This window comes from Oncorhynchus kisutch, linkage group LG26, assembly GCF_002021735.2.
Source record: "Oncorhynchus kisutch isolate 150728-3 linkage group LG26, Okis_V2, whole genome shotgun sequence".
Lineage (NCBI taxonomy): Eukaryota > Metazoa > Chordata > Actinopteri > Salmoniformes > Salmonidae > Oncorhynchus > Oncorhynchus kisutch.
The window spans coordinates 50638952-50653943 of record NC_034199.2 but is presented as its reverse complement, the minus strand read 5'-3'; the positions used below and the strand labels follow the sequence as shown (position 1 = coordinate 50653943).

General features: G+C 44.4%; 1 protein-coding gene across 2 annotated transcripts in view; it reads left to right on the top strand.

The window, feature by feature from the left end:
* bmpr2b (bone morphogenetic protein receptor, type II b (serine/threonine kinase)) overlaps nucleotides 1-8290 on the top strand; it is a 148873-nt gene extending 140583 nt beyond the window's left edge. For both annotated transcript variants that reach the window (XM_031805443.1, XM_031805444.1), the window contains one exon: nucleotides 5705-8290. In XM_031805443.1, coding sequence (XP_031661303.1) covers nucleotides 5705-5955 — 251 coding nt within the window. In that variant the 3' untranslated portion in view covers nucleotides 5956-8290. The remainder of the gene's footprint in view (nucleotides 1-5704) is intronic.
* The last annotated feature ends 6702 nt before the right edge of the window (nucleotides 8291-14992 follow it).

Below are 14992 nucleotides of genomic sequence, written 5' to 3'. Positions count from 1 at the left end.
GGTGGTCCACCTAGCTATCTGGATATGTGGTGGTCCACCTAGCTATCTGGAGATGTGGTGGTACCACCAAGCTATCTGGATATGTGGTGGTCCACCTAGCTATCTGGATATGTGGTGGTCCACCTAGCTATCTGGAGATGTGGTGGTACCACCAAGCTATCTGGAGATGAATGTACTGACTATGACTGATCTGTGGTGGTACCACCTAGCTATCTGTAGATGAATGTACTGACTATGACTGATATGTGGTGGTACCACCAAGCTATCTGGAGATGAATGTACTGACTATGACTGATATGTGGTGGTACCACCAAGCTATCTGGAGATGAATGTACTGACTATGACTGATATGTGGTGGTACCACCAAGCTATCTGGATATGTGGTGGTACCACCAAGCTATCTGGATATGTGGTGGTACCACCAAGCTATCTGGAGATGAATGTACTGACCATGACTGATATGTGGTGGTACCACCAAGCTATCTGGAGATGCGGTGGTACCACCAAGCTATCTGGAGATGTGGTGGTACCACCAAGCTATCTGGAGATGTGGTGGTACCACCAAGCTATCTGGAGATGAATGTACTGACTATGACTGGTCCACCTAGCTATCTGGATATGAATGTACTGACTATGACTGATATGTGGTGGTACCACCAAGCTATCTGGAGATGAATGTACTGGCTATGACTGATATGTGGTGGTACCACCTAGCTATCTGGAGATGAATGTACTGACTATGACTGATATGTGGTGGTACCACCAAGCTATCTGGAGATGTGGTGGTACCACCAAGCTATCTGGAGATGAATGTCCTGACTATGACTGATATGTGGTGGTCCACCAAGCTATCTGGAGATGAATGTCCTGACTATGACTGATATGTGGTGGTACCACCAAGCTATCTGGAGATGAATGTACTGACTATGACTGATATGTGGTGGTACCACCAAGCTATCTGGAGATGAATGTACTGACCATGACTGGTCCACCAAGCTATCTGGAGATGAATGTACTGACTATGACTGATATGTGGTGGTACCACCAAGCTATCTGGAGATGAATGTACTGACTATGACTGATATGTGGTGGTACCACCTAGCTATCTGGAGTTGAATGTCCTGACTATGACTGATATGTGGTGGTACCACCAAGCTATCTGGAGATGAATGTACTGACCATGACTGGTCCACCTAGCTATCTGGAGATGAATGTACTGACTATGACTGATCCACCTAGCTATCTGTAGATGAATGTACTGACTATGACTGATATGTGGTGGTACCACCTAGCTATCTGGAGATGAATGTACTGACCATGACTGGTCCACCAAGCTATCTGGAGATGAATGTACTGACTATGACTGATATGTGGTGGTACCACCAAGCTATCTGGAGATGAATGTACTGACTATGACTGATATGTGGTGGTACCACCTAGCTATCTGGAGTTGAATGTCCTGACTATGACTGATATGTGGTGGTACCACCAAGCTATCTGGAGATGAATGTACTGACCATGACTGGTCCACCTAGCTATCTGGAGATGAATGTACTGACTATGACTGATCCACCTAGCTATCTGTAGATGAATGTACTGACTATGACTGATATGTGGTGGTACCACCTAGCTATCTGGAGATGAATGTACTGACTATGACTGGTCCACCTAGCTATCTGGAGTTGAATGTACTGACCATGACTGGTCCACCAAGCTATCTGGATATGAATGTACTGACTATGACTGATATGTGGTGGTACCACCAAGCTATCTGGAGATGAATGTACTGACCATGACTGGTATGTGGTGGTACCACCAAGCTGTCTGGAGATGAATGTACTGACCATGACTGGTCCACCAAGCTGTCTGGATATGAATGTACTGACCATGACTGATATGTGGTGGTACCACCTAGCTATCTGGAGTTGAATGTACTGACTATGACTGATATGTGGTGGTCCACCAAGCTATCTGGAGATGAATGTACTGACCATGACTGGTATGTGGTGGTACCACCAAGCTGTCTGGAGATGAATGTACTGACCATGACTGGTCCACCAAGCTGTCTGGATATGAATGTACTGACCATGACTGATATGTGGTGGTACCACCTAGCTATCTGGAGTTGAATGTACTGACTATGACTGATATGTGGTGGTCCACCAAGCTATCTGGAGATGAATGTACTGACTATGACTGATATGTGGTGGTACCACCAAGCTATCTGGAGTTGAATGTACTGACTATGACTGATATGTGGTGGTACCACCAAGCTATCTGGAGTTGAATGTACTGACTATGACTGATATGTGGTGGTACCACCAAGCTATCTGTAGATGAATGTACTGACTATGACTGATATGTGGTGGTACCACCAAGCTATCTGGAGTTGAATGTACTGACTATGACTGATATGTGGTGGTACCACCAAGCTATCTGTAGATGAATGTACTGACTATGACTGATATGTGGTGGTACCACCTAGCTATCTGGAGTTGAATGTACTGACTATGACTGATATGTGGTGGTACCACCAAGCTATCTGGATATGAATGTACTGACTATGACTGGTCCACCAAGCTATCTGGAGTTGAATGTACTGACTATGACTGGTCCACCAAGCTATCTGGAGATGAATGTACTGACTATGACTGGTCCACCTAGCTATCTGGAGATGAATGTACTGACTATGACTGGTCCACCAAGCTGTCTGGAGATGAATGTACTGACTATGACTGGTCCACCAAGCTGTCTGGAGATGAATGTCCTGACTATGACTGATATGTGGTGGTACCACCAAGCTATCTGGAGTTGAATGTACTGACTATGACTGGTCCACCTAGCTATCTGGAGATGAATGTACTGACTATGACTGGTCCACCAAGCTGTCTGGAGATGAATGTACTGACTATGACTGGTCCACCAAGCTGTCTGGAGATGAATGTCCTGACTATGACTGATATGTGGTGGTACCACCAAGCTATCTGGAGATGAATGTCCTGACTATGACTGATATGTGGTGGTACCACCAAGCTATCTGTAGATGAATGTACTGACTATGACTGATATGTGGTGGTACCACCAAGCTATCTGGAGATGAATGTACTGACTATGACTGGTCCACCAAGCTATCTGGATATGAATGTACTGACCATGACTGGTCCACCTAGCTATCTGGAGATGAATGTTCTGACCATGACTGGTCCACCTAGCTATCTGTAGATGAATGTACTGACCATGACTGGTCCACCTAGCTGTCTGAAGATGAATGTACTGACTATGACTGGTCCACCTAGCTATCTGGAGATGAATGTACTGGCTATGACTGGTCCACCTAGCTATCTGGAGATGAATGTACTGACTATGACTGGTCCACCAAGCTATCTGGAGTTGAATGTACTGACCATGACTGGTCCACCTAGCTATCTGGATATGAATGTCCTGACCATGACTGGTCCACCTAGCTATCTGGATATGAATGTCCTGACTATGACTGGTCCACCAAGCTATCTGGATATGAATGTACTGACCATGACTGGTCCACCTAGCTATCTGTAGATGAATGTACTGACCATGACTGGTCCACCTAGCTGTCTGAAGATGAATGTCCTGACTATGACTGGTCCACCTAGCTATCTGGAAATGAATGTACTGACTATGACTGGTCCACCTAGCTGTCTGAAGATGAATGTCCTGACTATGACTGGTCCACCTAGCTATCTGGAGATGAATGTACTGACCATGACTGGTCCACCTAGCTATCTGTAGATGAATGTACTGACCATGACTGGTCCACCTAGCTGTCTGAAGATGAATGTCCTGACTATGACTGGTCCACCTAGCTATCTGGAGATGAATGTACTGACTATGACTGGTCCACCTAGCTATCTGGAGATGAATGTACTGACTATGACTGGTCCACCTAGCTATCTGGAGATGAATGTACTGACTATGACTGGTCTATCTAGCTGTCTGAAGGTGAATGTACTGACTATGATAGATATGTGGTTATCCCACCTAGCTATCTGGAGATGAATGTACTGACTATGACTGGTCCACCTAGCTATCTGTAGATGAATGTACTGACTATGACTGGTCCACCTAGCTATCTGAAGATGAATGTACTGACTATGACTGGTCCACCTAGCTATCTGGAGATGAATGTACTGACTATGACTGGTCCACCTAGCTATCTGGAGATGAATGTACTGACTATGACTGGTCCACCTAGCTATCTGGAGATGAATGTACTGACTATGACTGGTCCACCTAGCTATCTGGAGATGAATGTACTGACTATGACTGGTCCACCTAGCTATCTGGAGATGAATGTACTGGCTATGACTGGTCCACCTAGCTATCTGGAGATGAATGTACTGACTATGACTGGTCCACCTAGCTATCTGGAGTTGAATGTACTGACTATGACTGGTCCACCTAGCTATCTGGAGATGAATGTACTGACTATGACTGGTCCACCTAGCTATCTGGAGATGAATGTACTGACTATGACTGGTCCACCTAGCTATCTGGAGATGAATGTACTGGCTATGACTGGTCCACCTAGCTATCTGGAGATGAATGTACTGACTATGACTGGTCCACCTAGCTATCTGGAGTTGAATGTACTGACTATGACTGGTCCACCTAGCTATCTGGAGATGAATGTACTGACTATGACTGGTCTACCTAGCTGTCTGAAGGTGAATGTACTGACTATGATAGATATGTGGTTATCCCACCTAGCTATCTGGAGATGAATGTACTGACTATGACTGGTCCACCTAGCTATCTGTAGATGAATGTACTGACTATGACTGGTCCACCTAGCTATCTGAAGATGAATGTACTGACTATGACTGGTCCACCTAGCTATCTGGAGATGAATGTACTGACTATGACTGGTCCACCTAGCTATCTGGAGATGAATGTACTGACTATGACTGGTCCACCTAGCTATCTGGAGATGAATGTACTGACTATGACTGGTCCACCTAGCTATCTGGAGATGAATGTACTGGCTATGACTGGTCCACCTAGCTATCTGGAGATGAATGTACTGACTATGACTGGTCCACCTAGCTATCTGGAGTTGAATGTACTGACTATGACTGGTCCACCTAGCTATCTGGAGATGAATGTACTGACTATGACTGGTCCACCTAGCTATCTGGAGATGAATGTACTGACTATGACTGGTCCACCTAGCTATCTGGAGATGAATGTACTGGCTATGACTGGTCCACCTAGCTATCTGGAGATGAATGTACTGACTATGACTGGTCCACCTAGCTATCTGGAGTTGAATGTACTGACTATGACTGGTCCACCTAGCTATCTGGAGATGAATGTACTGACTATGACTGGTCCACCTAGCTATCTGGAGATGAATGTACTGACTATGACTGGTCCACCTAGCTATCTGAAGATGAATGTACTGACTATGACTGGTCCACCTAGCTGTCTGAAGGTGAATGTACTGACTATGATAGATATGTGGTTGTCCCACCAAGCTATCTGTAGATGAATGTACTGACTGTAAGTCTCTCTGGACAAGAGCGTCTGCTAAATGACTCACTAACTGTAAGTCTCTCTGGACAAGAGCGTCTGCTAAATGACTAACATGTAAAACAATTGAACTATCTTGATCAGTGTTTGTTTCTCAGGTTCTAATACCTGTCTGTGGTGTCTCCCGTGTCCCCAGGTGATGGTTCGTCGCTGGACGGCCAGGGAGGGTCAGGTGAGAAGATCAAACGTCGTGTCAAGACACCGTACTCCCTGAAGAGGTGGCGCCCCTCCACCTGGGTGGTCTCCATGGATACGCAGGTTGGAGAGGTAAACAACAACGGAACCTGTCGCTCCAAGTCCTCCACTGCCGTCTACCTGGTAGGAGGGGGGACTACCACAGCCACCATGACCTCTGACCCCTGTGACCCTGGCATGACCTGCCTGTGAACCCTGACCCCTGGAGCAGGGTGTGATAACAGGTGGGCAGTGTGTTGCAGAAATGCCAGCTGCCTGTTTGCCAACTACACCCAGCTGGCTACTAATCTTTATGTGGTCGGCTACTTCAATGACTTTAACAAATTGAGGTGTATCAGATGCCACCAAATGTGATTTTTTATTTTTTAGGGCAGAATGTGTTGCCCTGACCTCCCACACCTCCATAGCTGGCAACTTCTTTCATTACGCTGGCTACATTCGATTGTCGGGAACACATTGAGGAGAGCGTGGCCTCCTTAGGCTACGGCTGTGTCTACAATAACACCCTATTCCCTATATAGTGCACTACTTTAGACCAGAGCCGATATGGTCGATAGGGTCTGTTGTGAATAGGGTGTCATTTGAGGCGTTGCCTACCTGTATGACAGCATGCTCCGGTTTCCTGATTTCCTGGTTCAAATTCCGTCAGAAGGAGAAGAAACGATGTGACTGCAAGAGAATCAATTGTCAAGAAAGAAGCACTTATAAATTATGATATTCTTTTCTTCTCAACTTTTTCTTTACTTTGAAGAACTTTAAAACCGAATATAGCTATGCAGCAACATTGGCTTCACTTGCTTCCATTATAAATGCTGTTCCACATAAATCATTGTATGATTGTACGTATGGCAGTTTTTTTTTATTTTGAAAAATATTGTTTTATTGTTTTCGCACTTCAAAAAAAAAAAAAAAAGTGATGTCAATCATCTAGTGACCATGGTAACGACTGGTCTAAAAAACATTAAGAGACAAGACAAGACTGATCAAGCAGGAGCAGTGGGTCTTTAAGACTGGGTTAGATGCTCAAAGTAATGTTTATGCATTAGTACATTCAGTAACGGTATATTTTTATTATTTAACTAGGCAAGTCGGTTTCAGAACAAATTCTTATTTACATTGACCGCCTACACCGGGCCAAACCTGGACGACGCCGGGCCAAACCTGGACGACGCCGGGCCAAACCCAGACGACGCCGGGCCAAACCCGGACGACGCCAGGCCAAACCCGGACGACGCCGGGCCAAACCCGGACGACGCCGGGCCAAACCCAGACGACGCCGGGCCAAACCCAGACGACGCCGGGCCAAACCCAGACGACACCGGGCCAAACCCGGACGACGCCGGGCCAAACCCGGACGACGCCGGGCCAAACCCAGACGACGCCAGGCCAAACCCAGACGACGCCGGGCCAAACCCAGACGACGCCGGGCCAAACCCAGACGACGCCAGGCCAAACCCGGACGACACCGGGCCAAACCCGGACGACGCCGGGACGCCGGGCCAAACCCGGACGACGCCGGGCCAATTGTGCGCCGCTCTATGGGACTCCCCGGCCGGATATGATACAGGCTGGATTCGAACCAGGGACTGTAGTGCACTGAGATGCAGTGCCTTAAACCACCGTGTATGCTTTAGTACATTCAATAATGTTTAAGTTTGTTTTTACATCAATCTGTAGATCCTACGTTTTTCCATCACATTGTTTAATGTCCGATAGGCTTTAGCGTTGAAGTTTAAACCATTTTTAATTGTGTTGTATTCTTTGCAGCGGTTACTTCTGTTGTTATTATGACATTGTAAACAGTGCACTTATTATTATCATTAGTAGTAGCTGTCCTGCTCTCTGTCACATGTCCCTGAATGAGACAGCTGTCTACAAGGACATGAGGTATCTGCAGCTCTCTTATAAGGACATTAGAGATATCTGCAGCTCTCTACAAGGACATTAGAGATATCTGCAGCTGTCTATAAGGACATGAGGTATCTGCAGCTGTCTATAAGGACATTAGAGATATCTGCAGCTGTCTACAAGGACATGAGGTATCTGCAGCTGTCTACAAGGACATGAGGTATCTGCAGCTGTCTACAAGGACATTAGAGATATCTGCAGCTGTCTACAAGGACATTAGAGGTATCTGCAGCTGTCTACAAGGACATTAGAGATATCTGCAGCTGTCTACAAGGACATTAGAGATATCTGCAGCTGTCTACAAGGACATTAGAGGTATCTGCAGCTGTCTACAAGGACATTAGAGGTATCTGCAGCTGTCTATAAGGACATGGGATTTTGTTCTGTTACAAAAAGAAATTAGCGACAGTTTAACGTCAGTCTACTCCGACTGACCGTTGAACTCCTCTTCAGAAGACACTCGTCATTATTCTAAACCTTTCACTGTTCTCTCTACCCAGTCAGTCCCCTGCCTAGCTTAATAAACCAGACCAATTATTGGTATACAGTCTGAATCAAAGCACTGCTCGTTTCCTTACGAGCCAGAATGTTGAATAAAATGACATTTGAACTTCCGTTACCAGTTGTCTGTCCGGTTTGTCCTTCAGCTGGTTGAAATATCCACAGTAGTAGTATTTAACAGACTTTTTAGAGAGCTGGTAATACCTTTGAAAACGATTGTTGCCTTGACGCATGCACAGAACCATGTAAACACCGGCAAGACTTGGGTCAGTATGCGTCGCCTGGCGGTACTTCACGTGCCTTTGGGTCATGAGCAAAAGAAAAGGGTTTGCCACACACAGAGATGTGCATTTTGAAGTACGTTTCATAATAAACTCATTGTTGGAAAAGGACCTGTCAGTCAGCCTTTCACTGTTAGTCTACACCTGTCGTCTACAGAAGTATGTGACTATTAACATTGGATTGATTTGATAACTGTGGATATTTTGTCTTAAATTTCAACCAGCTGAAGGACCAACCCTATGGACAATCGGCAGAGTAAGTTCAAATATAATTGTGTTAATGTTTAGGGTTTTTTTCTTATGTAAATGTGCGTAGCTATGCTGTACATAGACAGACAGTCCTCTACTCTATATTCACCATGCTCTAGTCTAGACTCCTGGAGGAGGGTTAACAGACAGTCAGTCCTCTACTCTATATTCACCATGCTCTAGTCTAGACTACTGGAGAAGGGATAACAGACAGTCCTCTACTCTATATTCACCATGCTCTAGTCTAGACTCCTGGAGGAGGGTTAACAGACAGTCAGTCCTCTACTCTATATTCACCATGCTCTAGTCTAGACTACTGGAGAAGGGATAACAGACAGTCCTCTACTCTATATTCACCATGCTCTAGTCTAGACTCCTGGAGGAGGGTTAACAGACAGTCAGTCCTCTACTCTATATTCACCATGCTCTAGTCTAGACTACTGGAGAAGGGATAACAGACAGTCCTCTACTCTATATTCACCATGCTCTAGTCTAGACTCCTGGAGGAGGGTTAACAGACAGTCAGTCCTCTACTCTATATTCACCATGCTCTAGTCTAGTCTAGACTACTGGAGGAGGGTTAACAGACAGTCCTCTACTCTATATTCACCATGCTCTAGTCTAGTCTAGACTCCTGGAGGAGGGTTAACAGACAGTCAGTCCTCTACTCTATATTCACCATGCTCTAGTCTAGACTACTGGAGGAGGGATAACAGACAGTCCTCTACTCTATATTCACCATGCTCTAGTCTAGACTACTGGAGGAGGGTTAACAGACAGTCCTCTACTCTATATTCACCATGCTCTAGTCTAGACTACTGGAGGAGGGTTAACAGACAGTACTCTACTCTATATTCACCATGCTCTAGTCTAGTCTAGACTACTGGAGGAGGGTTAACAGACAGTCCTCTACTCTATATTCACCATGCTCTAGTCTAGTCTAGACTACTGGAGGAGGGTTAACAGACAGTCCTCTACTCTATATTCACCATGCTCTAGTCTAGACTACTGGAGGAGGGTTAACAGACAGTCCTCTACTCTATATTCACCATGCTCTAGTCTAGACTACTGGAGGAGGGTTAACAGACAGTCCTCTACTCTATATTCACCATGCTCTAGTCTAGACTACTGGAGGAGGGTTAACAGACAGTCCTCTACTCTATATTCACCATGCTCTAGTCTAGACTACTGGAGGAGGGTTAACAGACAGTCCTCTACTCTATATTCACCATGCTCTAGTCTAGTCTAGACTACTGGAGGAGGGTTAACAGACAGTCCTCTACTCTATATTCACCATGCTCTAGTCTAGTCTAGACTACTGGAGGAGGGTTAACAGACAGTCCTCTACTCTATATTCACCATGCTCTAGTCTAGACTCCAGGAGGAGGGATAACAGACAGTCAGTCCTCTACTCTATATTCACCATGCTCTAGTCTAGACTACTGGAGGAGGGTTAACAGACAGTCCTCTACTCTATATTCACCATGCTCTAGTCTAGACTACTGGAGGAGGGTTAACAGACAGTCCTCTACTCTATATTCACCATGCTCTAGTCTAGACTACTGGAGGAGGGTTAACAGACAGTACTCTACTCTATATTCACCATGCTCTAGTCTAGACTACTGGAGGAGGGTTAACAGAAAGTCCTCTACTCTATATTCACCATGCTCTAGTCTAGTCTAGACTACTGGAGGAGGGTTAACAGACAGTCAGTCCTCTACTCTATATTCACCATGCTCTAGTCTAGACTCCTGGAGGAGGGTTAACAGACAGTCAGTCCTCTACTCTATATTCACCATGCTCTAGTCTAGACTACTGGAGAAGGGATAACAGACAGTCCTCTACTCTATATTCACCATGCTCTAGTCTAGACTCCTGGAGGAGGGTTAACAGACAGTCAGTCCTCTACTCTATATTCACCATGCTCTAGTCTAGTCTAGACTACTGGAGGAGGGTTAACAGACAGTCCTCTACTCTATATTCACCATGCTCTAGTCTAGTCTAGACTCCTGGAGGAGGGTTAACAGACAGTCAGTCCTCTACTCTATATTCACCATGCTCTAGTCTAGACTACTGGAGGAGGGATAACAGACAGTCCTCTACTCTATATTCACCATGCTCTAGTCTAGACTACTGGAGGAGGGTTAACAGACAGTCCTCTACTCTATATTCACCATGCTCTAGTCTAGACTACTGGAGGAGGGTTAACAGACAGTACTCTACTCTATATTCACCATGCTCTAGTCTAGTCTAGACTACTGGAGGAGGGTTAACAGACAGTCCTCTACTCTATATTCACCATGCTCTAGTCTAGTCTAGACTACTGGAGGAGGGTTAACAGACAGTCCTCTACTCTATATTCACCATGCTCTAGTCTAGACTACTGGAGGAGGGTTAACAGACAGTCCTCTACTCTATATTCACCATGCTCTAGTCTAGACTACTGGAGGAGGGTTAACAGACAGTCCTCTACTCTATATTCACCATGCTCTAGTCTAGACTACTGGAGGAGGGTTAACAGACAGTCCTCTACTCTATATTCACCATGCTCTAGTCTAGACTACTGGAGGAGGGTTAACAGACAGTCCTCTACTCTATATTCACCATGCTCTAGTCTAGTCTAGACTACTGGAGGAGGGTTAACAGACAGTCCTCTACTCTATATTCACCATGCTCTAGTCTAGACTCCAGGAGGAGGGATAACAGACAGTCAGTCCTCTACTCTATATTCACCATGCTCTAGTCTAGACTACTGGAGGAGGGTTAACAGACAGTCCTCTACTCTATATTCACCATGCTCTAGTCTAGACTACTGGAGGAGGGTTAACAGACAGTCCTCTACTCTATATTCACCATGCTCTAGTCTAGACTACTGGAGGAGGGTTAACAGACAGTACTCTACTCTATATTCACCATGCTCTAGTCTAGACTACTGGAGGAGGGTTAACAGAAAGTCCTCTACTCTATATTCACCATGCTCTAGTCTAGTCTAGACTACTGGAGGAGGGTTAACAGACAGTCAGTCCTCTACTCTATATTCACCATGCTCTAGTCTAGACTACTGGAGGAGGGTTAACAGACAGTCCTCTACTCTATATTCACCATGCTCTAGTCTAGTCTAGACTACTGGAGGAGGGTTAACAGACAGTCCTCTACTCTATATTCGCCATGCTCTAGTCTAGTCTAGACTACTGGAGGAGGGTTAACAGACAGTCCTCTACTCTATATTCACCATGCTCTAATCTAGACTACTGGAGGAGGGTTAACAGACAGTCAGTCCTCTACTCTATATTCACCATGCTCTAGTCTAGACTACTGGAGGAGGGTTAACAGAAAGTCCTCTACTCTATATTCACCATGCTCTAGTCTAGTCTAGACTACTGGAGGAGGGTTAACAGACAGTCAGTCCTCTACTCTATATTCACCATGCTCTAGTCTAGTCTAGACTCCTGGAGGAGGGTTAACAGACAGTCAGTCCTCGACTCTATATTCACCATGCTCTAGTCTAGTCTACTGGAGGAGGGTTAACAGACAGTCAGTCCTCTACTCTATATTCACCATGCTCTAGTCTAGACTACTGGAGGAGGGTTAACAGACAGTCAGTCCTCTACTCTATATTCACCATGCTCTAGTCTAGACTCCTGGAGGAGGGTTAACAGACAGTCAGTCCTCTACTCTATATTCACCATGCTCTAGTCTAGACTACTGGAGGAGGGATAACAGACAGTCAGTCCTCTACTCTATATTCACCATGCTCTAGTCTAGTCTAGACTACTGGAGGAGGGTTAACAGACAGTCAGTCCTCTACTCTATATTCACCATGCTCTAGTCTAGTCTAGACTCCTGGAGGAGGGTTAACAGACAGTCAGTCCTCTACTCTATATTCACCATGCTCTAGTCTAGTCTACTGGAGGAGGGTTAACAGACAGTCAGTCCTCTACTCTATATTCACCATGCTCTAGTCTAGACTACTGGAGGAGGGTTAACAGACAGTCAGTCCTCTACTCTATATTCACCATGCTCTAGTCTAGACTCCTGGAGGAGGGTTAACAGACAGTCAGTACTCTACTCTATATTCACCATGCTCTAGTCTAGACTACTGGAGGAGGGATAACAGACAGTCAGTCCTCTACTCTATATTCACCATGCTCTAGTCTAGTCTAGACTACTGGAGGAGGGTTAACAGACATTCAGTCCTCTACTCTATATTCACCATGCTCTAGTCTAGTCTAGACTCCTGGAGGATGGTTAATAGACCAATTGGACATGTTAGCTGACTAGTGGGTTGGGTAACATCATTCTATCCCACATTCCATTTCAGCTGTGCTATGAACAGAACTGTAAATTACTACTAATTTATAGCTACGTAAACCTACATGGAACCCACCCACATACCTGGAACTTATAACATGTAAACTACCCTACAATAAACTGTTAATGTTTTGGAAAGTTTGTCAATCTACATATTGTTAAATGTGTTTTTGGTTTGGAGAGGAGAGAGTTCTCTGAATGTTCTATACAAATGTTAAGGTAAACATTCTCCACTTTTTGATGCGTCCGTGTTCTCTTCTCTTGATGTGTCAGGGTTCTCTTGATGTGTCAGGGTTCTCTTGATGTGTCAGGGTTCTCTTCTCTTGATGTGTCAGGGTTCTCTTGATGTGTCAGGGTTCTCTTCTCTTGATGTGTCAGGGTTCTCTTCTCTTGATGTGTCAGGGTTCTCTTCTCTTGATGTGTCAGGGTTCTCTTCTCTTGATGTGTCAGGGTTCTCTTGATGTGTCAGGCTTCTCTTCTCTTGAAGATTGATGTTGGAGATGAAAACTAAAGCCAAAACCCAAGTATTCTCATCTGTCATCTGTTTTTTAAATATATATTTTTTACATTTTCAACAATACTCTGATGTAAAATCAATCAAAATGTTTCTCTTCTGTTGACATTTGTGAGCCCCTGTTTCTCCTCGTCTGGTATATAGCTGTCTAACTCACATGGTTCTATTCCATTGAGGACTACCCCCACAGTGGGCCGCAAGTGTTTTATGTTAGCGTCAACGTCTAGTGTTATTGTGCTTCCAGCACTGGGGTAAATCCTCATTGGAAATGCGACACTAATGTGTTATAGGCTCACCTCTTTGGTGTAAGTAATTGTGTGTATATATAGATAGTGCAGTTACCTAGATATACTATACATACTGCAACATACAGTGGCTTCAGAAAAAAATCATACCCCTTGACTTATTCCACATTTTGTTTTGCAGTCTGAATTCAAAATGGATGAAATATTCATTTAATAATATTTATTCAATATTCACCAATCGACACACCCCATAATGACAAAGTGAAAACATGTTTTTTGACATTTTTGCAAATACTGACTAGAATACTTTGTAGAAACAGCAATTACAGCGGTGCGTCTTTCTGGGTAAATCTCTAAGAGTGATTACAGCTGTGAGTCTTTCTGGGTAAATCTCTAAGAGAAGAGCTTTGCACACCTGGATTGTACAATATTTGCCCATTATTCTTTAAACAATTCTTCAAGCTCTGTCAAGTTGATTGTTGATCATTATTAGATATTCAAGTCTTTCCATAGATCTTCAAGCTGATTTAAGTCAAAACTGTAACTAGACCACTCAGGAATATTCAATATCTTCTTGGTAACTAACTAAAGTGTAGATTTGGCCTTGTTTTAGGTTATTGTCCTTCTGAAAGGTGAATTCATCTCCTCATTGTCTATTGGAACACAGACTGAACCAGACTTTCCTCTAGGATTTTGGCTGTGGCGGTGGCTGTCTACCGTTTATTTTTATCCTAATAACTCCCTAGTCCTTGCCAATGACAAGCATACCCATAACATGATGCAGCCACCGCCATGCTTGAAAATATGAAGTGGTACTGAGTGATGTGTTGTGTTGGATTTGCCCCAAACAAAACGCTTTATTCAGAACAAAAAGTTAATTTCTTTGCCGAAATGTTTTCAGTATTACTTAAGTGCCTTGTTGCAAACAGGATGCATGTTTTGGAGTATTTGTATTCTGTACAGGCTTTTTTAACTCTGTCATTTAGGTTAGTATTATGGAGTAACTATGGAGTAACTACAATGTTGATCCATCCTCACTTGTTTTCTCCCATCACAGCCATTAAACTCTGGAACTGTTTTAAGGTCACCATTGGCTTCATGGTGAAAATCCTGAGCGGTTTCCTTCCTCTCCGGCAACTGAGTTAGGAAGGACGTCTGTATCTTTGTAGTGACTGGGTGTATTGATACACCATCCAAAGCCTAATTATAACTTCACCTTG